This window comes from Crinia signifera, chromosome 1 (genome assembly GCF_055691185.1).
Source record: "Crinia signifera chromosome 1, ASM5569118v1, whole genome shotgun sequence".
In the NCBI taxonomy this organism is placed as follows: domain Eukaryota; kingdom Metazoa; phylum Chordata; class Amphibia; order Anura; family Myobatrachidae; genus Crinia; species Crinia signifera.
In genome coordinates, this window is record NC_139217.1 from 76,035,506 (window position 1) to 76,062,742 (window position 27,237).

A 27,237-nucleotide genomic window follows, 5' to 3' on the forward strand; every position below is an offset into this window, starting at 1 on the left:
TGACAGCTGCTTGAGGGCTTTGGTTTCCTTTCTGGTCATATTCGCCCATTTGCTGGGAGTTGTGACATCGAATTTTTTTACCGATTCATCAACAATATTTACAAAGGACTTAATAGCAGCATTCGTTGAAGGAGGATCGAAAGTAGAATGTCCGAATTTTTTTATAAAATCCTCATGTATATCCCGTTGTGGATTTTGTTTGTTCTGAAAACTAAGTTTTAATAGTTGGTCTTACAATGTTTTTACACAGTCACGGCATGTACAGCAGACGCCGGCACCAAGCGTCTAGGGTAACCAGGGCAACGGCGCGACGTCACAGTGGGCTGCGCCCTGTGTCCCGGAAGCTGGAGACCGCAGACGCCGGCATGTCTTCACATACAGCTACATAAGGTAAGAGAGCAGACTGCTCGGATTTATTCACTGCACCTTTGGCACCTTTGCACATAACAGCGCATCCTGACGAAAAGGCAACCTGCCTTGAAACGTTGAAGATAATGCGTTAAATTCTCACGTTACTATGTATTGATAAATACTTCTTTCTTCAAATCCGTGAGTGCCGTTTCTTCCCCTTGGCCTGGGCTCAGGACAGGGGATCCAGACCCTTGTACCAATCAACATAAGGGCACCGCGGTACCTGAGAACCTTCGTCCGGACTGCCGAACATACCAGGACACTATATATATATATATATATATATATATATATATATACTGAAGTAGTGAATTAAATTAAAATATTCACGCCGATAACGTGGTTGGGGAAGCAGCAGCACAGTCTCTGACAGCATTACAGAGACCCTGTACCCCTCCAAAAATGTCCGCCGGCGTTGACAAGACATGCTAGAAGTACTCCTGTACCTCTAGCTGCTGTCTCCTCTGCTGCGGCGGTGATCTTTGGAGGGGCTCTGGGTCCCTAATACTGTCAGTCTATGTGCCGTCAGTCTCCACCCCCCCCCCCCCCCCACTGCAATTGATCTCCCCCTGTGCAACAAGCACTTATCCCCTTATGGCAGCAAGCATTTAACCCTATGGCAGCAAGCATGTGTTCCCCCTTGGCAACGAGAATTTAACCAGTGAGCATTAATTCCCCCCTGGCAATGAGCATTTAACCCCCATGGCAGCTAGCAAGTATTCCCCCCCTGGCAATGAGCATTTAACCCCTATGGCAGTGAGCATGTATTTCCCCCCTGGCAATGAGCATTTATCCCTCTATGGCAGCAAACATGTATTACCCCCTGGCAACAAGCATTTAACCCCTATGGCAGCAAGCATGTATCCCCCCCTGGCAACTAGTATGGAAACCCTGGCAATGACCATGGAACCCCCTATTGCAACCAGCATGCAATCCCCCTTGGCAACAAGCATGTAATCCCCCCCTGGCAATGAGCACTGAACCGCTGAAAACAAGATTGTAGGTAATCGGCACTCATGTTCCTAACAATGCGATTAGTCTGTTATGCTAGGTACACACCAGGACGACTAGGGCACGATTCTGTCAATTTAGATCCGATTCCGACCGGTTGTATGCAGATTGTGTGTACTATCGTGTGTTTTTGCCATTTATTTGATCCGATTCCGATCCAATGCGCGTTCACGCCGCTCGTTTGGTCGCATCTTTGGTCCTACGTGCTGCAGGTAGGATCCGTCAATCCCAGGCCGACCGACCGTCAATCGTATGCAGATCGTGAGTGTTTTTTGCCGCCTCCGTCGTCCGTCCGTCGGTGCGTCCGTCGTTTGATCCAGCCTATTTGAGTGGCATTTCCTAAACACTCCCCCGGCGCCATGTTTTTCCACATAGCAAACAGCGCTGGCGCAGCAGTTGGACTCTCCTTCTTGTCTCATCTCCCAGAACAACAACCTGGTATGTTTGCACTCCCAATGCTCTTCTATGCATGCCCACTGTTGCCACCAATGTATATAGTGTGTATAAAGCACTGGTTTGGCAACCGTGCACCCGACCATGTCACTGTTTTTTTTGGGTGGGCCCCATGTGTGTGTGTATACATATAACCAGTGTCCACCATTGCAGTATTCCAAGCACTCCTCTCTGCTAGGCCCCATTCACCTGTGTGTGTGTGTGTGTTTGTGTATATATAGATATATATACATAAACCATTGTCCACCATTGCAGTATTCCATGCACTCCTCTCTGCTAGGCCCCATTCACCTGTGTGTGTGTGTTTGTGTATATATAGATATATATACATAAACCATTGTCCACCATTGCAGTATTCCATGCACTCCTCTCTGCTAGGCCCCATTCACCTGTGTGTGTGTGTGTGTTTGTGTATATATAGATATATATACATAAACCATTGTCCACCATTGCAGTATTCCATGCACTCCTCTCTGCTAGGCCCCATTCACCTGTGTGTGTGAATAGCAATCTGCACAATAAAATGTATAGTGGTTTTCATAAAAGTTTATTAACATTTTAAATACTTAAAACATAAGAACTAGGTAAACTGGTAACTATAACTATAAAAATTTAAATATGAAACAAAACATGGGTATAACTATAACAACTAAAATGGTTTTATCTTTTTACAGTCCCAATGTCCAACGCAAAGGAACAAGAGTTTTTGGAAGGGTTTATTGAAAAATATCGTACACACGAATGCCTGTGGAGAACAAAATCCAAGGAGTATTCAAACAAAATGAAAAGAAACCAAGCCTTGGAGGAGTTGGCACGCTACAGTCTTCCATTTCATCCAGAGGCCAATGTTGAATGGGTGAGGAAACGCATCCAGAATATGCGCACGGTGTTCTTAAAGGAACACAAGAAGATGGAGGCTGCAAAGAAGTCTGGTGCTGGAGTCGACGAGATGTATCAAACATCGCTCTGGTACTATGACCGGTTGACATTCACCCTCAGCCAGGAGTCGATGAGGACAGGAGTAGTCCTTATGGTAGAACATGAAAACCAAGAAGTCACGGCGCAGGAGGAGGAGGAGAATTCGCAGTCTGCATCGGTGAGTCTATTTTTTTGGCTATCTAATTGATTCCTCCTGCCAATCCACAGCGCCCTCCCCATTAAAGTAGGCCATGTACTCTTCCCTCACCTGTTTGGCTCGTGCACTCCCTGTGTAGCGTTGTGTTGGGGTTTGCAAGGAGGATATCTGCACTACCTCCTCTGGCAGTTCTTGGTCTTCTTGGAGTGCTGTGCCTGTAGCCCTTTGCTGTGTGGCTTTTCTGCGGAGCAAATTGTGCAGGACACAGCACGCCGTGACAACCCAGTCAATTTTGTCCACCCTCAGGTTAATGGCAGTGTGGAAAATGCGAAACCGGCTTGCCAGGATGCCAAAAGCATTTTCCACAACACGCCGTGCCCTGGATAGCCTGTAGTTAAAGATCCTTTTGTCATGGTTCAACCCCCTTTGCGCATATGGCTTCATGACATGCTCGTGCAGGCCAAAAGCCTCGTCAGCCACAAAAACAAAGTTAAGCCCCTGTTTAGTTTCCTGGACAGACGGCAAGTGAAGGGTGTTCGCTATGAGCCTTTCGTAGAACTTTGTGTCCTTGAAAGTGCCACCATCCGATGCACGGCCATTCCTTCCTACATCCAGGAAGATAAACTCATAGTTCGCATTAACAACAGCCATTAGTACAATGCTAAAATAGCCCTTGTAATTAAAATAGTAGGAACCACTATTGATAGGCTGGGCTATGCGGACATGTTTGCCATCAATGGCTCCACCGCAATTTGGGAAGTTCCATCGCTGTTCAAACTCCTCTGCGATGACTTTCCATTCATTCACGCTGGTAGGGAACTGAAATTAGAAGTAAATAGAATTGATTAGTAAACATGTTCAATTTTTTTACAGCTTGGTGACTACCCACCTGCAACCCCAGACCTATCTGTCCTATCTGAGAATGCATGCACATCGAACGAAGTTCCTACTCCGGCACGCACTCCGCCACCCACCCTGGAACCCACTCCACCACTCCCCCGTGCCAAAAAAATGCGTGGCAAAGGAAAAAAAAGGAGAAGCAGCGGCACATGAAGAATTTATGATGCGGGCACATCAAGTCCTGCAAAGAAACCCGGACAAACATGACAACTACTTCACTTATGTGGCAGAGTGTGTTCGCAACATGGCTCCTGACCAGCAACTTACTTTTGAAAAGTTATGCATGGAGTTGGTGTATAATGGCAGTTTAGGGTATCTCAACAGTGGCACTAAAATAGTTGGCATTGGTAGTGCACCAGACACACCACTGTCATTAGAATCACCAGTGCCTACTCCGCCTGCCACCGTAGCAGGCCAGTCGAGCACAATTCCAACACATACCCAGTCAACACCTACACAGCCTTCTCAACCCCCCAAGTACCGTCAATTCTACAGTTCTTTACTGATAGAAGATCCAGAGTGTCCTGTTTTTGAGGATCTGTCTTAAAAAATAGGCTACTTTATCATTTACCATCGACATGGTCTCAGCTGCAGGTATGTGATGGCCACTGCTCACATGGCGTATGGCGCACATCAATGGGGCCGGGACCATTGCATCTGCGCCATGCGCCATGTGGGCCGCAGCCTTTACATATCTGCAGCAGACATCCTCTGCCACACAAGGGCCACAGTGTGTATTTTTGTTTATTTATATGCTGCTACCTGTACCTGCATTACCAGAGGGAGAACAGGATTCTCCTCAATCTGGATAGCAAACTCCATTTATTGCCCTTTTGTCTTTGCCAATAGTATGGGGTACTGTGCGGCAGACATGGTCTCAGCTGCAGGTATGTGATGGCCACTGCTCACATGGCGTATGGCGCACATCAATGGGGCCGGGACCATTGCATCTGCGCCATGCGCCATGTGGGCCGCAGCCTTTACATATCTGCAGCAGACATCCTCTGCCGCACAGTACCTATCCCTACTGTTGTAAGGGCATGTTCCAGAAGTTACCAGAGTGTGTTTTTTTTGTTTATTTATATGCTGCTACCTGTACCTGCATTACCAGAGGGAGAACAGAATTCTCCTCAATCTGGATAGCAAACTCCATTTATTGCCCTTTTGTCTTTGCCAATAGTATGGGGTACTGTGCGGCAGACATGGTCTCAGCTGCAGGTATGTGATGGCCACTGCTCACATGGCGTATGGCGCACATCAATGGGGCCGGGACCATTGCATCTGCGCCATGCGCCATGTGGGCCGCAGCCTTTACATATCTGCAGCAGACATCCTCTGCCACACAGTACCTATCCCTACTGTTGTAAGGGCCTGTTTCAGAAGTTACCAGAGTGTCTTTTTTTTCTTTTTATATGCTGCTACCTGTACCTGCATTACCAGAGGGAGAACAGGATTCTCCTCAATCTGGAGAGCAAACTCCATTTATTACCCTTTTGTCTTTGCAAATAGTATGGGGTACTGTGCGGCAGACATGGTCTCAGCTGCAGGTATGTGATGGCCACTGCTCACATGGCGTATGGCGCACATCAATGGGGCCGGGACCATTGCATCTGCGCCATGCGCTATGTGGGCCGCAGCCTTTACTTATCTGCGGCAGACATCCTCTGCCACACAGTAGCCCGTACTTATTGGGAAAGTTTAAACTGGGTCATACATACTTAAATCTTTATATATAGTGTGTGTTTTTGTACAATATCTTTTATATATGGTATTATAATATATTTGTGTTGACACAATCTATTTACTATTTTACATGTTTTAACCATGAAAGGCCTAAAAAACCTGTTTCTGTCCTAGGCCTAAATTATAAATAAAAATATTTTGTTTGCACAATAAAGTGTACAGTGTATATTTCATCCTTACCTTGCAATACTGGTACTGCAGCACCTTCACAATGGCTTTGCAGGTCTCCGGGATGATGAGGCCCAAAGCTTGCGGGGAGATGAGGGATCCAAACTTTAGGTCAGCAAGAGACCGTCCTGTCGCCAGAAACCTCAGGGTCACCACCAGCCGTTCCTCAGCAGGGATAGCCATGCGATACTTGGTATCCTGCTTCTCGATGTGGGGAGTCACCAGACGCAGCAATTCCTGGAATGTGGCATCATCCATCCTCAAGAAGTTACGAAAATCGTCTGGGTTATTCTCCCTGATGTCCCTGAGCAGTGGCATGTGCGAACGAGTCTGACGCTGAAGTAGCCACTGCTTTGTCCAGCATGATCTTTCTCTCCTGCGCTGGGCTCTCTGACGCCTGAGCTTCAAAACTGCATAATAGAGCAGGTACTGTTGCTGGTGACTACCCATCACTGCATTCTCCATAGTGCAGGGTTAAAAGACACTTTGTAATGGCAGGCAAAACAAAGTAATGTGTAAATAGCTATGTCCAGCAGGTATAAACCAAGCCTCACTAGTAACAAAGCAGAAATACACTGGTTTAAAATGGCTGCTGCTATTCCTATCCCCCTCTGCTAGTCCTCCCCCCTCTGCTAGTCCAGCCCCGTCATTCAAATTTCAAAGGCCCATCTGACGACGGTCGCATGTGTTCTTGCAAAAAAAACAAAAACCAGCGATCCGACCGTCTTAACGACCATCGCGGGCGCATCGGGATCGGATCTAGATCGTTCCGCAAAAAAACACAATTTTTGCTAATCGTTTGCTGGGGACTGCCTGGGAGCTCCCGGGAAGTCCAAGGGAAATCGTTCCATGGTCGTCTATCGGTCGTGAACGACGGTGGTCGTCCTGGTGTGTACCCTACATAAATCGCAAACATTTCCTACTGTCAATCGGGATTAAAAATTGTAATCGTTGTCCACCAGTAATACATATTTTATATATGTTTGTATGTCTTATGTTGCTTTTGTGCTCCCTTTGATCTAGCGTGCCCGGGGTGAGCCGGCTCCAGGAGCGTTGTGGAAGCGTGCATTGCCTAGCAACTGGTGGAACGCGGAAGTAGCAAGGTGGAACGCACAGAGGATGTTCCTGACTGAACTTCCGGTGCCACACAGAAGTTGGAGATGCGGCTTCCGGCTAGTGGAGCGGCGAGGTCCGGAGCTGAGCGCGGGAATCGGGTGAGTATGGAGGTATTTATTCTGCATTTGTGTGTACTGTTCTTGTTGTTCACTTGTTTGCACTGTGAGGGCGCCGTGATCCTGAGGACGGTGGGTGAGCCCCGAAAGCGCTTGATCTATGCCAATACACGCTAACCTCCTGTGTGCCATTATGTTTGGGAGAGGTGGGGGTTGTGGTGTTTGAGGGGCGTGTGCGGTGTTGGCATGGGAAAGGGTCGGGTTTGGTTGTGTTGCATTTGATGTGCACGGGGGTGTGGGGCCCCTGGCAGTGGTGTAGTAACACGTGTGTGGTTGTGTCGTGTTGTGGTGGTTTGTTGCGGGGGCAGCGGCGGATTGGCCCTGCACCAACCCCCTCTCACCCTGTGTCTTCTCATTCCGTTGCATAATGTGAACTTTAGCTTTTTTTTTTTTTAACGCATTCTGTGTGGCATTTTGTGAATTTTGGATCATTCCATGTGTCATAATGTGAATATTGGCTCATACTGTGTGGCATAAGGTGTACAGGTTTTTCGATAGGACAAAGGACCCTCTTGTTATAGTGCATAATGTGTTCAAGGGAGGTGGTCCATACTCAGTGTCAAGCGGCGCGGGTGAACCCCCCACCCTGTCTCTATCTCCCCAGCCCCGCAGAATAGACGCTGTACGCATGCGCCTATTCTGCAGCCTGAGGGGCTGGGGACATAGCCAGCAGCTCGGAGAGCCACTTGCCATGCCCCCACAGCGGCAAGAATTGGGCGTGACCTCGTTGAAATAGGCCACACCCCCATATTGATAGGCCACACACACCCCAAAAAAACGGGCGCGCCTCCGGCGCGCAACCCACCACCCCCCCCCCCCCTTTAGGGCTGCTTCATGATATTTCCCGGGCTGGTTTTAATTCCCAATCCGCCCCCTGCGAGTAGGTTAATCTGCGACTGAGACAGGGTGAAAGTGGTCACAGCTGACGTCACAGACCCTCCTCAAAAATGTTTGGGTATGCATGCTTTTTTTCAACCATTCCCAGAAAACTGCAGGTTACCACACCCAAACGACTAGAAAAAAAGAGAGATTGCTCTACCAGAGAGCAGTGAGGGCGCCTGTAGTATGTGGTGTTTCTCCAAGCGGCTGCTGGGGTACAGGGGAAGTCACTCCCTGCGGGTTTTTACAAAAGATTGTAAACAAACAGAGATCGAGAAAGCAGCGCTGGGTTTACAGTGAAAAGAATTGACCAATTTGCAGTGAAAAATTATTTTATATAGCAAATAAAAATATAAACAGTACATACAATCACATATAATATGACATAATAAAAAAATATAAAAAGTATTAAAATTCTCACTCTTAGATTGGATCGATATCTGAAGGGACCAATGCCCAATTGGATGTCAGTCCGAATGGAAAGTGCACTTAACCATTATTCATTCTGCTGAATAGAAAGAACTGGAATCAGGGGTGTTAAAGGGAAATCCACCGGTCCTCTCTATTGACGGCTTCCTGTCAGTCAACTTCCAGGCCGCATTGTATTTATGATCCATACATATTTTCTTTTGCTGTTCACCCTTGTGCATGCGCAATGTGTATGGTATGCATGTGCAGTCATTCGCTGATTAGCGGCCAACTCTGAATGACCCCTTACAGGGGATAATTTACCGCACAGCAAAAAAAAAAACAGCTTGATGCTATTATCAGCTATCCAGTTATAGCCACGAAAAAACAGGTCCCCGGCAGCTACTAATTGCGGATGATGATTCAGGTGCTACTTATTGGGTCTAATTGAATAGCACCGGGAATATTCTATTAAATCTATTAGGGCGTGATTCTCTAACCTGTAACGCAGCGGTGAGCCGTCTTTAACGGCGCCTCTGTTTCTTCTCTGTATGCTCTTTCATCCGGCGGATTAGTGCGTCTCTCAGCACTTCCGCATTTCTCTCCTTTTCGATGCGAGCTTCTCTCCCATAGCTTTGTATTGGAAAGGCGCGCACACCTTATGCTCTATGCCCCACCGTGCTAATCAAAGCCTCTTTCTAATTCGCCTCTTCAGGGTTGCGAAGAGGTAGTAATATAGTTTAGAAATTGGTGGGGGCTTTTGCAGTGACGTTTGTGGTGCCTTTATTCTTTATTTTATTTATCAAATTTTGGTTTATGTTGTGTTTTTTTTATTTTTTTATTATTATTATATCAGCAGCATACCAAATTATTGTAAAAATCTAGCCAATCACGGGACAGGCACAGGCGGCGCCCATATGAAGCCAGTGCGCATGTCCGCACAGCTCAGAGCAGGCGCATGCGCAGAAGATTAAAAAGGAAAAACAGAGATCGCGCAGCGGGACAATACCGCAAAGTGAATGCGGTAATCAAAAGGATAGAGAATATGGAGAAGATTAAAGGGCTATCGCGCGTAATTACAGCGAAAAAAAAACGGTAAACCTACACATTCACCGGGAATGTTAGCAGGGGCGGATTTAGGGATGACGGCGCCCCTAGGCACAACAATAATGCCGCCCCCCACCCCCTATCTAATTATATTATTTTTATTGATTACTTATAAGCCCTCATTTGATAATAGCCAATATAACGGATATATATAAAAAAAGCCACTAACTGTGACATGGTATTTTATTATGAATACAGGTCGGGTATCCCGTATCCGGGCATCCCGTATCCGAATTATTCCAAAAACTGTGGTTTTTTGGAATAATTCAAATTTTTTTTTTTGTTTCCCCCTCCTAACCCTCTTTTAATACTTACCAAGTCCTCCGGCGTCCATAGCAGGCCTTCAGCATCCTCTCCGGCGTCTCCAGCGGTCCCAGATATGGCACTGTGGGGGCATAATGTCTGGCACTGTGGGGGCATATATGTGGCACTGTGGGGGCATATATGTGGCACTGTGGGGGCATATCTGTGGCACTGTGGGGGCATATCTGGCACTGTGGGGGCATATTTTTGGCACTGTGGGGGCATATATGTGGCACTGTGGGGGCATATATGTGGCATAGTGGGGGCATATCTGTGTGGCACTGTGGGGGCATATCTGGCACTGTGGGGCCATATGTTTGGCACTGTGGGGGCCATATGTTTGGCACTGTGGGGGCATATGTGTGGCACTGTGGAGGCATATGTGTGGCACTGTGGGGGCATATGTGTGGCACTGTGGGGGCATATCTGTGGCACTGTGGGGGCATATCTGGCACTGTGGGGGCATATTAGTAAACGGCATCAGTTGTACGGCAGCGGCGTGTGGGGCATAATGTGTAATAGGCATTATGGTGTGGGGAGTATTGTGTAATTTCCATCACAGTGTGGGGTCTAATGGGCATCATTGTGTGGGACATAATGTGTAATTGCCATCACAGTGTGGGGTCTAATGGGCATCATTGTGTGGGACATAATGTGTAATTGTCATCACGGTGTGCAACATAATGTGTAATTGTCATCATGGTGTGCGGCGTAATACGTAATTGTCATCACAGTTAGCGGCGTAATGTGTCTGTCATCACAGTGTGCGGCGTAATGTGTAATTGTCATCACGGATAAATAGTGTATAATGATTTAAGTAGTCTGTCATTGTTTGGCCTTGATCTGTGAGGCGTACTAGGTCACTGTGGGCCTTTATATTTTTATGTCACTGTGTGGCCTTCAGCCCGCCAACTTAAGTGTGGGAGGACAGTGACAATTACTGCGGTAACCAATGTCTGGACAGGTTGCGAAAGTAAGATGTAGGGTAATTGTTTTCCTGCTAGACCACGCCCTTATATTAAGCCACACCCCCTTTTAAAATAAACCACACCCCCTATTTCTTCTATACATTTGGGGCGGGAGGGGGGCGGGGCGCATTTTTATGTCTTTGCCCTGGGAGCTAAATGGTCTAGAAACGGCCCTGGTTAAGGCCCATACACACTGGCCGATTTTGAGCTAAATTTTCCCATTTTGAGCTACTTTGAGTTCAAAATCCCCAAGTGTGTACGGGCGCCCACCAATTTGTCATGGCAGCCTCGATTGATCGGACAGCATACGGCACGATATCTTTAGATATATCAGGCATCGGCTGTGTGCACAACCAACGCGATATATCTGTGAATGCCACTGTTCACAAATATATCGATGGTACACACTGGCCGATGGTGCATCGATCTATCGGCCAGTCAATCAAACAGACGCTATATTGACCAATGTGTAAGCAGCTTTAGCGGTAAATGTACTAAAGCTTCTAAAAACTGAAAAAAGAGTTGTTGTTGGCCAAAGCATCCAATCATATTCTGTTTATGCAAGAGAAATGATAGACAGAATCTGATTGGTTGCTATGGGAAACATCACTGCTTTTCATTTTCAGCAGCTAAATGTAAGCCTCGTTGGGTGTTGCTCCTGGTTACATAACTCAAGATGCAGAATGAATCCAAAAAAATGTATGTCCACCACTGGGCATTGCAGGTATGTCAGTGTGCTTGTGACACATACTGATGGTGCTGGGTGACACGCAGCAGGTGTGACTGTTTGATGGATAGGGATAGTGGGGGGGGGGGGGGGGCACAACGTGCGGCTACACAGCAGACATGTGCTACTGCCGCGCGAGACACCCCTCTCCGTCACTCTCCGCCGCCACACCTGGTCCCCGCCACTGCCCATCTCCAGGAACGTCCTATTCCCTCCAGTTCTGAGGGGGGGATTCCGGATCTAATAAACAATCGGTGGTACCAGTGGTCCGTCCCTCCCCCTCCCCACGCTGTGGCGTTGGTACCGCTCCTCTGATATAAAAGCAGCTGAGGCGTTTCCCTACCCCGTCACAGACTTGCAGCCGCGCTACCATAATATTATATTACGTGAGTAAGAGACACCGGACCAGCAAACATGGAAATGGAACCCATGGAGATCAACCCGGAGGTAAGACGGCAGCTGCTGCGGGCTCTGAGCTTACGGCGCCCCGCTGTCATACTGTATGTCGGTACTCATCCCTTCCTCTGTCTCTGCAGATGCTGAACAAAGTGAGTGACGGAGGCGAAGCTGAGCATCCCTGGCCGCTAGGATGCTGCTCCCATTCCTGCTGTCCCGGGGCTGGCTCAGGGCGTGGTCCGTGTGCGGGCGGTGTATACTGACCTGTGCTGGCGCACTGTACCCGGCCCTGGCTTTTACACGGCCCCTCACTGGGGACAGGTGCCCCTGCACACATCACATGCCTGCTGCATGCCATCTATAGCGCTACACCCATACTCGTAGCAGGTGTACCAACCACCTGCTGCCATCTTTACTCCTCATACACTACATGCCGGGTTACTTTATTCCATACTTGCCTACCTGACCCTCTCCATGTGGGAGAAAATGCTCTGTTCCTGGGCTTCCCTGGTAATGTCTGATTGCGGGCACCTGTGGAGAAACACAGGTGATGGTAATCATACATTACCAGGGAAGTCCAGGAGCAGAGCATTTTCTCCCTCATGGAGAGGGTCAGGTAGGTGACCCTGCTCTTCTCTTTTTTTTTTTTTTTTTGTGCATGCTTGGTGTATGGCAGCTGTACAGCAGCATGCCCATCTCCATCATTACAGCTTATCACAGGTGTGAGAAACAATACTTGGCTGAAGCTTTGTGTAATATCTGCTCCTTAATAGTAGGGATTGCTGCAGTGCTAAGGTTACACCCCATGTGCTAGGGAGTGCCCCCTCCAGCCATGCCATGTGCTAAGCTTTCTTTGCACCTCTAGGAACACACTGTCCATGGGCTGTGACATAACCTGTACTGATTGTACCAGGCAAATGTGTATACACAAGTTGTTGCTCATTCTGCTGATTGCTATTGGTTATACTCAAATGTACTGGTAATAAATGTCTATTAATGACCATGGCTTGCTGGGTTAAATTCCATACTAGACCATCTTGCCTTGTGGGGAGCCTTTAACCATGTTCTTTTTGCAGCACTCAAATGTACTGGTAATAAATGTCTATTAATGACCATGGCTTGCTGGGTTAAATTCCATACTAGACCATCTTGCCTTGTGGGGAGCCTTTAACCATGTTCTTTTTGCAGCTGATGACTAAAGCGGGTGTTCTGCCTAGCTGGAAATTTGTGGATGTCCTGTGTTTTGAGGATGAGTACCTGAAGTCTCTCACTCACCCGGTCTGTGCTGTGCTGCTGCTTTTCCCTCTCACCTCACAGGTAGGGCTGCAACCAGTATGGGACTGTGCTGGCTCCAATGTTCGGACTTGGTAAAAACCGACCCTCTGTACACTGGACAGGCTCCATACATCAAACTGTCATTCCAGAGCTTGTATTGTCCTGTCAGGGGAGTGACAGGGGTTACCTGGGAGAGGTGGATGGAGAGATTACAGCCTCCCTGTATGATCTGGGGTTTTTAATACATCCCTGGACCATACAGGGAGGTGGAAATCTCTTCTCCCTATTTCTTGATGGTATTACAGGTCCCTATTTCTTGATGGTATTACAGGCATCCTCACTGGATGGGACACACCTTGTCCAAGTTTAGAGACTGTCTTGTTCCAGATCTTACCCACTCCCCAACAGCATCTTCAAAATCTACAGTGTTTGTGCCCAAATCTCATAGCATCTTTGCTTGCTGGCAGAATGAGGCCTTGTGGCAGCTTTTTTTGTAAAGTGTTTGTATGAACCCTCGGTTATCTTTCCTGCTACCCTTGTTGAGGCCAAATCAATCTCATATGGTTCCTCTATTGATTGTGCAAATGCAGTACTCCGATCTAGTGTCTATCACTGACTGCACAGGCCTAAAGTCAGCAAAGGATGCTGATTCACCATGATGGAACACTTCTATCACCAGGCCCCATCTAGTCTGCCACTGATGGCAGGGATTAGCTTACTTCTGCAGCAGACCTGTTAAAACTGAATATGAAAGATTACTAGATATGCTCGGGGTGAAAATACTCAGCTGTCTACTGAAGGTACTCCTGGGGTTTTACTTGGTTGGTGCTCCAAACTAACTTAACCTTTTAAAATCACCTGTTAGCACAATTACACTTGCTACAGCAGTACAAGCTTTAAACCACTTAATTCAAAAGTTCTCAGTTGTGGTGTAATACTGTTGCTATACATGTGGCACTATAGCTTAACTATTATGCTAACATTTAGTGTAACATCCCCTTACACCCTTATCTCACCAGGGAGTAACCCACAAGTTACACCAAATGACCCTTTATTATGTGAAAGGGTTACTGTTAACACCACCAAATGGTTGTACCCTGACATCCAACTATCTGGGGCTGTCAGTTTTGGGAAGTCTTTAATTGTTACCTGATTCTTCTAATCCAAACTACAGGCAATGAGTTTGCTCAGTTATTTTCATATGTAAACATTTGTGGCAGTGACACACAACCCAAAAATCTCTCCTAGACACAGGGGCAGATGTATTAAGCCTTAACAAGAGATAAATGCAAGGATGATAAAGAGATAAACATCCAGCCAATCCCCTGCTAACTGCCATGTTACAGGCTGTGTTTGGAAAAAGTCAGCAAGGAGCTGATTGGCTAGACCTTTATCTCTCGTGATCACCCTTACATTTATCTCTTGTTAAGGCTTAATACATCTGCCCCTCTATAGGTTGCAGGTGAAGTAACGGAACATACTGTGCGCACTAAATATTCAGTAACCTTTCAGAACTTGCTAAACGTGCAGGTCATTGGCTATATAGTTGACATTGACCTGCATGATCAGTGGGAGGAGTTAATGATGTGCTGGGGCAGGTATCATTAGTGATAGATAATTTATTTTCTCTCAGAAGGGCACTTAAGAAAAAAGGAAAGTATTGGGCTTAATGCTGTCCTATTTGGGAGCATATTGCTCTTATCTGAGTCCTATTAACTGTCTGTACAAGTAGATCTGCAATTGACATGAACACAGCTTTGTATAGTTGATGGCAATATGTTTTTTGTTAAAGATAAACCTGAGGTTTATTTCCTTGGTGATATAAATGTTAATGATGAGTTCTCGTGTAATTCACACCTAGAGATCTAGGTCTGCAGCCACTAAAATAAGCTCAACATGAATTATGTAATGTGCTGGCTTCTTCTCCACAGCATGAAGGATTCAGGAAGAAACAAGCTGAGGAACTGAAGGGCAAAGAGACTCCTTCCAAAGTGTATTTCATGAAACAGACTATTACTAATTCCTGTGGAACTATTGGGCTCATCCATGCTGCAGCCAATAACCAAGATAAACTGAGTTTTGGTGAGTGACAGATTGGATACTGCTATGCATGGAAGCTGTGTACAACAAACTTTAGTAGTGCAGGGTAACCATGTGCAACCTTTTCTCATGGTCAGGGCAAGTGACCATGGTGCCTTTAACTTGTATTGTGGCTCTTCATTCTTGGAATGAGCATTAGTGTATTAAGGTGTTGGTGGCTGCATAGCAAATGAGCAGTGTGGTACCCACCGTAAGTCTGAATCCTTGTAGTACCTGGTATTGGTTAATGTGGAGAATCTACTAAATTGTACACTACCAACTCCGTACTGCATTGGAGCTACTTTACCAGCACTTCGTTATTTACAAACTACTGCTACATAAATGTCAATCTGTGCTATTGAATGTAATGCTAGAATCTACTATGACCATACATAATAAATTACATGGACAATTTGGGTGAACTCCCCTTTTAGATCCAAAGCGGCTTAATACTAATGAATTTGAGCTACTGTACCGTACTCTTAATACCCCAATGTTGGCCTGGAGTTATCTAAAAAAAAAAATGGTTTTGTTCTTTAAGTGTGGCTATACCCCTTCCCTCCAAATCTCATTCCTACTGAAGGGAAGAGAATGCACAGTAATGAGTAATTGTGTGGGGCCAGTATTATGCAATTCAATGAGAACTGCGTCACTCGTACGTCATTGTATTGTTCTGCAAAGGGGCAGAGCTTAATGCCCCACCCACTGACCAGCTAGAAGTTCCTCCAGGCTTTTGTAGAGTAAGTCACAGTAGCCAGTATGACCTGACTACAGGGGGGAATGGATCAAATATGTGGACTAGGTAGATGTAACTTGGTTAGATAACTGAGGACATGCATGTCAACATTTTTTTTTTTTTAAGGGAGAGTGACTAGAAACTAGTTTCTAACATAGTATATGTTGTGCGACAGTTTCCACATTGTAATCTGGCTTCTTGTTGCAGGTGATGGGTCTGCATTGAAAGACTTTCTAAAGAAATCTGCGGATGCTTCTCCTAATGACAGGGCAAAACTCTTGGAGGAAAATGAGGTAACAATTTACCATACTATGTAGAGCTTTGTACAATCCTTAACCAATTAAGATTGCTTCATTTCCATAATGCAGTATGCAGGTGCATTGGCCAGTAACTGGGAGGAAATGTTCCCAAAACTGCTGTATCAGCAGGTTACTTTTCTAGAAGCCTAATATTTGAAAAGCCTGACCCACTGAGCACACAGTTGAGGAGTGATACACTAATAGACTAAAGCCCCATACACACGGGGGAGATATATGGCTGAGCAATATATTGCTCAGTTTCTCCTGTTCATCAGCGACCCGAGATGGTCGCTGATGAAAAAACTGCCGGGGGAGCCCGGCAGTCAGCTGTTCGCAGGAGCATGTTCCTGCGACCAGTGATCACTACAGGGGTAAAAAACGGGAGCGCGCACCCAGCGATCGCCGGTGCACACTCCCATCATGGGCAATATGGTCGCTTAGCGACCATATTTCACACAATATTATACAAAATCGCCCCCCGTGTGTACAAACCTTTAGTATTGGCATGCTTATCTGAGTGCTCAGCATAGTGTACTTGAGTATTGGGTGCGCTGGATCTAGGCAAAACTATCTTAAGCACATTCATATTCAGATCCACTTTTAGAATATGGCTTTAACTCTGAATTAATGTTTTATGCAAAAAATAAATATTGTGTGTAATGTTCCATTCTCTTCCAGGCCTTACGTTCTGCACACAACGCCATTGCAGCTGAGGGTCAGTGTAGGGTAAGTCTATTGCTACAGTTGTGGTAATGTGTAAAGGACTACACACAGGTTGTCTAGCCTACAAGCTCACTTTTGGTGTTGCATGACTTCTCCTATTATAGTGGGACAAACCCTAATGTGAACTACATACGACACTACTTGTCATGTGTGGTGTGTGATATGCTATGTCTAACTAAAGTCCATGTCTGCAGGTGGACAATGATGTGCACTTCCACTTCATAGTGCTCACAGCTGTGGATGGCCATCTGTATGAGCTTGGTGAGTAATGAGGATCACCTGCATGTATGTCAGAAATATGGATAATATCACATGGCTATGTCCACCTATCCTCTGATTCTAGCACCAGGCATCTGACTATTAAATAGCCTCTTATTTAGAAAATTGTACATGCTGTATATATTCTTAATCAGCAGGTTTGCTCAGTGTAGCTCAGCATTTTGTATGCAGTCACACACTTTTCCAGGAAAACACTGCTAATGTCTGCAAACATGAAAACATGTTCACCAGTTACATACGTAATGTATGTGATTTGGGCTGCACCAAATATTTACTACATATGTGCAGCCTGGGGATGCCAGCTACCAGAGAGCTGGGCAGAGGAAGCATGAGGGCAGCAGATGCTGGAGATGTGATTGGGGGTTACCTGCAACCAGAGCTGGGCGGAGGGAGCAGCAGTAGCCGGCGAGGGGACCAGGGCAGCAGGCACACTTAATAGAAATCAAAGCCCATACAAATGAATGAAGCCACTGACTAAAACCTCTTAGCCAATCAGTGGCTGCCCAATCATTTGCCACCCCCTGCAACTCCCCGGGATAAATAGCATGCAGTTTATTACATGCAAAACTTGGCACATGAAGTGCCTATCGCATGTGATCCCTTCTGGGGAGCTGCCAGGACAATTGGATCAACTTGTCCTAAGGACAGGTCGGACTAATGTATGGGGGCCGTTAAGGTGCGTACAATTTGGCTAATTATTTCCTCAGAGGTCCTAGACAAACCATTTGGTGTCAAATGGTGAACAGTTGTATAAACTATTACCCCTGAATGATCAGTCTTCGATTGGCTACCACTTCCCTCCACCATTGTTAATCAGCTTTGCACAAATCGTTTATTGTGCAGAATCATGAAATGATTTGGACACTGCAAAAGATTGTCTATGATCTTCCATGCATGCAGAAAGATCATAGGCCTCATAAGAGCAGCAAGTATGTGCATCGATATCCTTCATACACCGGAACGATTGGTCAATCAGGGACGCCCACATTGTATGACTAATCACTCTATGTATGCACCTTTGGTATCTTTTGACTATCAGAAGCACACAAAGGGGCCCATATCAGCAATGTCTAAGTAAACTCAACTACCAAAAAATGGGATCACTGCAGTTCATGAAGTTATGGAACAAACAACAATTTGACTATCAAATCTTGTCTTGCAGATGGGCTAACTCCACAACCAATTGACCATGGTTCTACCTCTGAGAAAACATTACTGAAGGTAATGTAACTAAAGAACAGGGTCAAAATTTTGCAGAAAGTTATGCACCACTGTCTCTGGAGGAATTAGATTGCAGCACGAACCGTTGTACTTGCATAGAAGATCTGAAGTCCTGGTACAATAGCATACCAGTTTGGTCACTCAACACAACCCTCTATCAAGGGATGAGTGGTGGCAAGGAGTTTCAACTCTTACCTCATATCTCTGGTTGTGGTATAGGGTTCTGACAGTTGGGATCCTGACTGCCCAGACTCAGACAGCATGGTGAGTGCAACAAAGCCTCTTGTGGGCTTGCCACACTGGGCACGGTGGCTCGCTACTCTCTCCACCTTCTCTATTCTCCCTCTGAGGGTCGTGGACCCTCACGAGGGAACATAGCAGGTGGCTGTCGGGCACCCATCTGTCTACTTTTTGACAGTCTGGATCCAGACGTTGGGTAAATGACTGTCAGGACCGCATCCGGCACCCATATCTTTGACAACTGAGGTTTTCTGTAGTCTAATGCTGTTAAGTTCACTTCAGTAATGTGCCACCCACACTAGAAGCTTGTGTTTTAGCTATTGCGCTAGGATGCTATTATACTATTGTATAATCTTGTTTAATAATCTGGCCTTAGATATGTGCTTTTTTATTTATTTTTTTTGTTTTTTGTTTTTACCATAACTTGTTCACTGAAGGATTTTCTTCTCTTTAGGATGCAGCAAAGATCTGCCATCAATATACAGAGCGAGAGAAAGATGAAGTTCGTTTTTCAGCAGTCGCACTTGTCAAAGCAGCATAACGTGTAAAGGCAAAGCCTCGTGTATTGCAGTTTAACAGTGAAGCCTTACCAGTTACACAACTCACCTGCTTACTGCTCCAGCAAATTGTCTTAACAGCTGCTTCAAGTTTTTCTTCTGCCTAGAAAGGTTGTTCAGTGCATTAAGGTTTCACCTACCCTTGTACATGTTTAGCACTAAGTGCAGCACTTGTTCTGAGTAAAGTTCATTTTTGAAAAACAATTGTGTAGCTTTTTGTACATCTTCACCAGTCTGCATTATGGTAAACACTGCCAAAACATCAAGCCAGCTGCCTATATCAGGTGCCTGTATGCTACAGAGACTCCTTGGTGTGATCTGCAGTAGCTGAAGGCTGTCAGAATAGCTAATAGAATATATCTGGAAGTGTTAGAAGTGTTAATTGTATATTGGTGGTACTCAAAGGGTCTTAATCTTATGTAATGCTGGAGAAGCTACTATTGTGGCCTTTGCAGCAATGTCTTTCAGTGGCAACACTATTTCTCATGAAAGGCCTGCACTTCCATTTGTGGTGAGCAGCCTGGATTCTGCATGTTCCTGAGAAGCACTGAACTTGTGCGCAGATCACTAACGCAATCAAACGGTGCTTTTCAAAGGATCTGTCAAAGTAGAACTAGTATACCTATGCTTGACCCTCTAGCACAGGCATGTCTAAACTGCGGCCCTCTAGCTGTTTAACTAGAAGTCCCATCATGCTTTGCCGGTTTTGCTATTGGGAATGCTAAAACTATGGCAAGGCCTGCTGTGATGTGTAGTTTCACAACAGCTGCAGTACCACAGTCTAGACACGTCTGCTCTGGCAGATAACCATTGGCAGTGTATCACCTATGAAGATCTTAAGCCAGTGGTTCCCAAGCCACTGGCTAGGGAACATCAGCATTTGTTCAAGACACCCCTAGTCTGTTAAAGATATTGAATGAAGTCAATTGTGCTTAAGGTACCCTCAGGTTCAGTTATGTGGTGGGGAACATAGCTGTGGTTCTAATTTTCATACACTTTCTAATGGGCAAAAGTGGTGCTGGTGGCTGCCAATCACTGAGCATAAATTTGTTCTGGTAGTGGATACCCCAGGGTGCCTAAGCAGTTAGGGAGCCACTGCCTTAAGCACTAGCAGAATAGCTGTATATGGCAGAGTATTGTTAATGCAGTGCCAATTAAGAGTATGGTGCTTCTGGATGGAATATAGGGTGCAGCAATCGGTACTTGTTTCCTAGCACGGCCACAATCTTGGGCATCGTGTACCTTAAGTTAAGGTACATGATGGACCCGATTTCCTTTGAAATCAGGTCCATTTTGCCGGCAAAGGAAAAATCGTGGGCATCGCGTCAGTCGGGACCATTAACATTGACCCCTGACGCGATGCCCCTGATTTTGCCATAGGCTTCAATGTTAAAATATTTTTTAACATTGAAATCGGGAGCATCACATCGGTCTTGTGCCATTATGGCACAAGATGAGATGGACTTGATTAAGTCCATCTCACATAGTGAAAAAATGTGAAATGGGCCAATAGGATCCATTTCACATTATCTATGGCCCCGTCCGTCACCCCACAATTAACGTGAACCCGACGCATGGTGAGTGTAGCGCGTCCTCCGACCTTTTCATTCCCCTACTATCCACGTCGGCGTGGAGTTGAGAATATATAGTGTGGCGAGCCACCGAGCGCTCGCCACGCTTCGGGGACGCGTATACCTGTGAAGTAATACGCGGGGCTTGCCGCACTTTATATTCTCAACTCCACGCCGATGTGGATAGTAGGGGAATGAAAAGGTCGGAGGAACCACTGTTCTAGTGCATGACCTAAATCTGCTTCTCAATTCATCAAGTGCAGGTTACTTAATTTTTATTAAAATTTTGACTTTCTGGGGAGGATGTATGAAGCAGGGAGAAGTGATTTCCCCCCCCCCCCCCCCCTTTTTTTTTTTTTAATAAACCCAGCCTGTAAAACAGTCAGCTGATTGGTACATTTTCACCAGCCAGGCACTTTATTACTTCTCCTCCCTTATAACTGCTTCACACAGTATATCTACCCCTTAGTAATCTACTCAGGCAGAACCGAGCTGCATAATCATTATGTGGACCTCTGGCTATTAAATGGTGCAGGTTAAGGTAGTGTTGTTAGAGCTTAATGATGGGTGTAAAATGTGGTCTCAGAAAAATATCAATTTGTATATAGTTGTTGGTAATATACAGTAAGTGGCAGGGACACATTGCATTTGAGCAGCTTAGATGGGGTTTTAGCATTTACTTTAAGGCCATGCTTGGTAGGTGAGTGCTGATTGGCTTATGTAGCTTACCATTAGACTTTTTTTTTTTTCTTGGATCCATGCATCTTGTTGGGGAATACTGTGCTTATAAGCAGTATACCATTTTCCTGCAGAACCAGGATGTGCAGATGCTGACCTAATGGGAGATAAACCCCTGTTACATGAGACACTAGCCTTCTGTCTGGGCCCATTCCAAGAAGTCTCTTTTCAAAGATCTGTTAAGCGGTAAAAAGCTAGCTTTAAATTTAAGTCAATCACTGTAGAAAAGGTGATCTGAATGCACTAACTGTACCCATTTTGTGCTGCAGCCTTTACTTCTCCTAGCCCTGCCGGTACTTATGTAATATCTGGGCTCCCGTTTTTCTTATGAGACCGCGGGGCTAGCCACTCTTCGGGCACGGTGGCTCGCTGCGCTCGCCACACTATATAAAATCAACTCCGTGCGTAGGTGGATAGTAGGGGTGCATTTAACATGGGAGCCCAGATAATACATAAGTACCGCCCTGCCTCCTGCTTATGTCCCCCTGGTGGCAGTTGTCTTCCTGTTTATACCAGGTAGCCAGATGTGGTCTCAGTATACCAATGGTTTACTGCCCAGCTACTCACCCATATTTGACTGCAGTTTCAGCTGTTTGCCAAGTTGCCCTCAGTGATTGTGTTTTGTTTTGAGTTATGCCACCCTTGCACTCCCAGGCACCTATGTGTATATACTCCCTCCCCTTCCCAGTGGGGCTACATATCACTGTGTGGACATCCATTGACCACTCTCCTGTGATGTTTGGTATTTATCTGTACTGTTTACCAGACTTCTGTTCCAGCCTCTAACATGTTTTATACTATTGTGACAGCATTGCCCTCTTGTGTACCAGATCTGAACTGCTCTGACCATGGTTTGTTCCTAATCTTATTACTTGTATCTTAAGTTGGAACTTGAGAACACTAGTCTACACCATGGACTCTCTAAACGTGCTGCTTATTCTCATTTTGTTAGAGCTATTTGGAATTAGCTACCACTTACCTGGAAAGTTGAAACCTATGGAATTTCTTACCACTGTTTCTGCAAGCATCTGGAAACACTTTTCACAATCCTTGCCATGCAGCTAAAGTTGAAACTAAACTCTGGCAACTAAGGCTCTGTACTGGAGTACCCAACTGAATATAGGCAATGAATGAGCGATACAGCATGGAATAAGGCTGCTAAGGGCGGTATTCAATGAGCCTGATTCGCCATGTTTTTATGGCGAATTTGTGCTGTTTGGCGAATTTTTGACTAAAACGGTGAATCACCCTATTCAATGACCACATGGCGAATACATTTGAAGGTTTTTTTCGCCATGATTCACCGAGTAGCAATCGCTATCTTTTTATTGAGAAGTGGAATGTGAACTTTTAAAATAAAGTGTTTTGTTTTTTACATTTGGTGTAAAAAAATCAGGAATTTTATTCTAAAGAGGGGCATGCTATTTTTATTCATGTGCTGTAAGCACATGAATATATATTTAATTTTAAAAAATATATATATATATATATTTTTACACAGCAGCCAGCAGGGGGCGCCGGAGCCGAGCCACTCATTACATATTCATATATTCACTGCACCCGATCGTTACGATCGGGTATAGTGAATATACGGTCCCCTGCTGGCACCCCCGGGGGGCAGCCTGTGCTGCCTGGCACCCGGGGAGCCCACCTACCCCCCACAAAGTTCTGGGGCAGGCAGAGAGACTTCCATCTCTCTGCCTGCCACCGTCCTCAGGCTCCCTGCGGCATTCGCCGCAGGAGCTTATATTCGCCAGTCAGGGGCAGCGAGCCCCTGACACGTTGAATACCGGAGCCGGCCGGCTCCGGAACGTGGCGAATGTGCAGCGAATCCTAAAAAGGATTCGCTGCACCTCGCAGGTATTCTCATTGAATACCGCCCTAAGAGTCATCTGTATTGTAAGAGGCTTAACTGAAGATGGATCTTCCTTTAGGCCTTGACGGTCTCTTGGACTGCTGCTTCTAAATAAGTTCAAGCCTTATACCCCATACACACTAATTGACCCAAAAACCAACCTGGCCTTGGCCGATAAAGTTAACAATATCTGCTGTGATATTGTCCGTGTTTATTGAATGATATTTGCCATTACTAATCAGTGACATCACAGGGACCTGCTGAACGTGCAGGCCTTTGGGAATATAGCAAGTTCAGAAGAGAAAAATCCGTATTAACGCACAGGAACAATATCTTTCACACTAGTGCTCAGGTTCTCAAACTTGGTCCTCAGTACCCCCACACAGTGCAGGTTTTCTCTTGATTTTAAAAATGTGAGTAATGAATGCAGCAGTGCACCTGCCAGGTGATCTGGGAAACGTGAACTGTAGGGGTCCTGAGGACCGAGTTTGAGAACCACTACCCTAGTGTGTATGGGGCTTTACGTATGTAAGGAAAAGTGCAAGACTCCATGTTCCACTACCTCCCTAAACTATTGTGTTATACCTAGGCTTTCTCCACCTGAAGCTCAAGTCTACAAATCTATATAAATCTAAATCTGTGTACACATGCATCGATTTTTGGCTATTTTCGACTCTGCTTATAGAAGCAAAATCGAATCCACATCAAATTCTTTTTAGGACACTTTCGATCTGCATTCGATTCGTGCTCCTGTTTTCTCAATCGAAAAGAAAAATCTACTGTGCAGCCAAGGATATATCGAATTGGATCCAGTAAATTGAATGTGTACCATGAATGAAAAACGAATTTGAATCTAACATCGAATTTAAAGCAAAACTAAGTGTGCCTACATCCCTTGCCATCTAAATAACATCATAGATACCTTTTTTTTAATGACTATTGTACCAGACCCTGTTACTTTTAATTCTTTGTTAGAAGACAACTTTCCAATCCTTCTATAAAGGCTGGAACCACAGATCCACAAAGAGCAGGATTTAGGTTAGTGTCTTGTGTGTGCGTGTGTGTGCGTGTGTGTGTGTGTTTAGTTTTAGAAAGCTTATTTATTCACCAACCTGGTTCTGGTTCTGACACGTAAATGGAATTAGGGCTAGCCTTCAATTGAATAAAATGGATGCGCTCTCCCAAAAAAGCCAGCAAAAGTGAAACCTGTGTGTTTTCGGCTACCGCAGCCCAGTTATCGCTGGATTCAGGGATTTTGCTTCGCCTGTCTGAGGCAGGCACGAAAATATCCTCGATAAGCTGCAGAATGGCTGGCTTTTCAAGGAGAAATAGATATTTAACAGTGTCTTATATGGCGCATACATATTCCGCAGCACTTTACAGAGAATATTTGAACATTTACATCAGATAGCCCTGAGCATGCCTATTATCAGCGATCGTGGGTTATGGGATATGCCTGGTAATCTTGATCTTATTTCTCTTGGCGTTTATAATAAGATGGACATGTTTTGTGACCATAGTGAAATGTGTCCTGTCATTACCACGTTTTTACATCTGCGTGCCAAGTAGAAAATACTGACATTTGGTAAAAAAAAGCCCACGTCTATGACCATGGAATTCTGCTTTTCTAGGATTTTCTTACAACTGTTCAACAAAAAAAGATGGATTTTTAAGAAGTGTGCCGCTGCATGCATGATCAAACTGATGCACAGGGCCTTTACAGCTGCCTATGGTCCCACAATTCTAGGAGCCTCTGAGCAGGGGCGGGTGGTAGTCACAATCAGTATGGTGTGAATTACACCTAGAATTATAGGCCCTTGTGCAGCTGCCCAATAGGTCCATACTTTAAGATGGCCCTGCCACCAGGGTATATACACCAAGTTACCACCCGGTTCATCACAACACCCAGCAATACCTGTTTCTCCCCGTGTCTATGTGCTACAGTACTTGTTGTTCTACAAAACTAAGAACTAGGTAAGATGTACCACGTGTGGGTGAACCGCCACCAACCCAGCATTCATAGCACTTGTACACCTAGGGTACAGTGTACTGATAATTGTCTATTCAACCATATAATTACAACCATTCTCTTTCCAGTCGCACTTTATTATACTCTGCTATTAAATAAGGGTCAGAGCGCCATCTTCTGGATACTCTGCTAATAACATGGATATACTTTCAACTTCGGCAGAGCAAACTCAATGTGGCTTCAGGCACCAGGGTGTGTTCAGTGCTTCTTTAAGCTACATGGCAGGCAGGAGCAATACTGGGTTCCCAAATAATGGTTTGCCGCTTTAAGGCATAAATCACTTAAGGTGCCCATACACGGTACAATTATTGTATACAATATCTCATCGCATTGCATAGGTTTTGTAATGCAATGAGATGAGATCTAGTACAAAGTATGTGCAGGACGTGTTTTTTGAGATGTGTGATGGGAGCGTGCATCGCACCCAACAATTGTACAGTGTATGGACACCTTAAGAACTTCATTCACGAAAGTTGCAGTTTTCAAAACAATAGAAGCAATGGTGTATCCATAATGGGTGCAGGTGCTGCCATGTACATGGGCCCCTGCGGTATGAAGGGGCCACACCACACAACCTGCACACATTTGTTTCCACACTTTTCCAGAGTTTAGTGTCGGCAGCCGGTTAAATCATTGGGAAAATGGGCAATGCCCACTTTCCTAGGGTTTTGCACATACACAGTTGTGAAAACACCAGAAAAATGTCCACCGTGCCGTTTGCACAGAGCCCTGCACGATTGCTGTATACTCTGACAAAGCACCAGAGTTTACTAGTGTGCAGAGTACTAGAGCAGTGCAGCCGACTAGAGAGGAGGGGAAGGGGCCTGGACACAGAATGCACATGGGCCTCCTTGCCTCATGATACCACTGGCGTGCGGTGGGGTGAGGCACAGCCTTTCCTGTCATACTAGCATATATACTGGCGTTTTGAATTGATAAATTATGTCAAAAATACAAATAATTTATAAAAAAAAATCGGTACTTATGTATTATCTGGACTCTCATGTTAAATGCACCCCATTTTTTCATACCGCTACTATCCAACTACGCATGGAGTTGATTTTATATAGTGTGGCGAGCGCAGCGAGCCACCGTGCCCGAAGCGTGGCGAGGGGACGCGGTCTTATAAGAAAAACGGGAGCCCAGATATTACATAAGTACCAAAAAATCCTATTTTTATTATTCTAATCATTTTTATAGTCAAAACGCTGGAGTAAAAAGTCTATGGCAGGTGAGGCAGTGCCTCCCCTGGCTACCTTTTCTGCACCTCTCTCATCAAAACTCATCGAATCTCCAGCAGTGTATACTGCTGTACATGTGTATAATGCTGGTATGTCCCCGATGGCTCATATATTGCGTGCAAATCTGGCTCTGGTACTTGCCAGGGACTCCTCAGCCATTTACCTCACCGCACGTCCATGCATGATACTATACCCTTGCATGAAAGGTTTAATCAGAAGTTTTGTAATTGAACGTTATTGTACTGTCTGTAGCTACCCAGTTTGTTTTATCACTGTCTCCAGTTGTAATGTGCAGAAGAATGTTATAAATGCAAATGTAGTTCCTCATCCTTCCAGCGAGTGGCAGTCTGCTCAAAGGAGACAAAAGTATAGGGTGGGAATGCATTAGACAATAGATTGTTAGTCCACTACTCCATTAACATCAGTGTTTCTTCTTAATCGCCTTAGTAGCAAAGCACAAGTGTGACAACTTGTAAGCACAGCTAATAAATATAGCTGGTATTTTAGCTCCAGACAGCTATAACTGTGTCCACTGGTGATCAGCTGAAGACTTGCTTATAAATAGCTTCCTATAAATGTCACAGGTTTTATTTGGATAGCACTGATAGTATTT

At 45.4% G+C, this 27,237-nt stretch overlaps 1 protein-coding gene across 3 annotated transcripts; it reads left to right on the forward strand.

The window, feature by feature from the left end:
* Nucleotides 1-11,319: 11,319 nt before the first annotated feature.
* Nucleotides 11,320-19,394, forward strand: UCHL1 (ubiquitin C-terminal hydrolase L1). 3 transcript variants are annotated; one of them, XM_083165771.1, is made up of 9 exons: nt 11,725-11,832; nt 11,922-11,933; nt 12,970-13,098; nt 14,988-15,138; nt 16,079-16,164; nt 16,849-16,896; nt 17,088-17,154; nt 18,335-18,393; nt 19,088-19,394. In XM_083165771.1, exons 1-9 carry the CDS (start codon nt 11,800-11,802, stop codon nt 19,172-19,174), a joined length of 672 nt encoding a protein of 223 aa, XP_083021897.1. In that variant the 5' UTR covers nt 11,725-11,799; the 3' UTR covers nt 19,175-19,394. The 3 variants fall into 3 exon arrangements, with proteins under 3 accessions (XP_083021896.1, XP_083021897.1, XP_083021898.1); XM_083165770.1 differs by lacking the exons at nt 11,725-11,832; nt 11,922-11,933 and adding an exon at nt 11,320-11,382; XM_083165772.1 differs by lacking the exon at nt 11,922-11,933.
* Nucleotides 19,395-27,237: the final 7,843 nt, after the last annotated feature.

What these genes read in the sequence shown, in the direction of transcription:
- UCHL1 (XM_083165770.1), top strand. Translation starts at nt 11,335, where the DNA reads ATGCAGAATGAATCCAAAAAAATGTATGTCCACCACTGGGCATTGCAG. An exon ending in CAGCTGAGGGTCAGTGTAGG is followed by an intron (nt 16,897 to 17,087) that starts GTAAGTCTATTG and finishes CCATGTCTGCAG; the next exon opens with GTGGACAATGATGTGCACTT. An exon ending in CTGAGAAAACATTACTGAAG is followed by an intron (nt 18,394 to 19,087) that starts GTAATGTAACTA and finishes TCTTCTCTTTAG; the next exon opens with GATGCAGCAAAGATCTGCCA.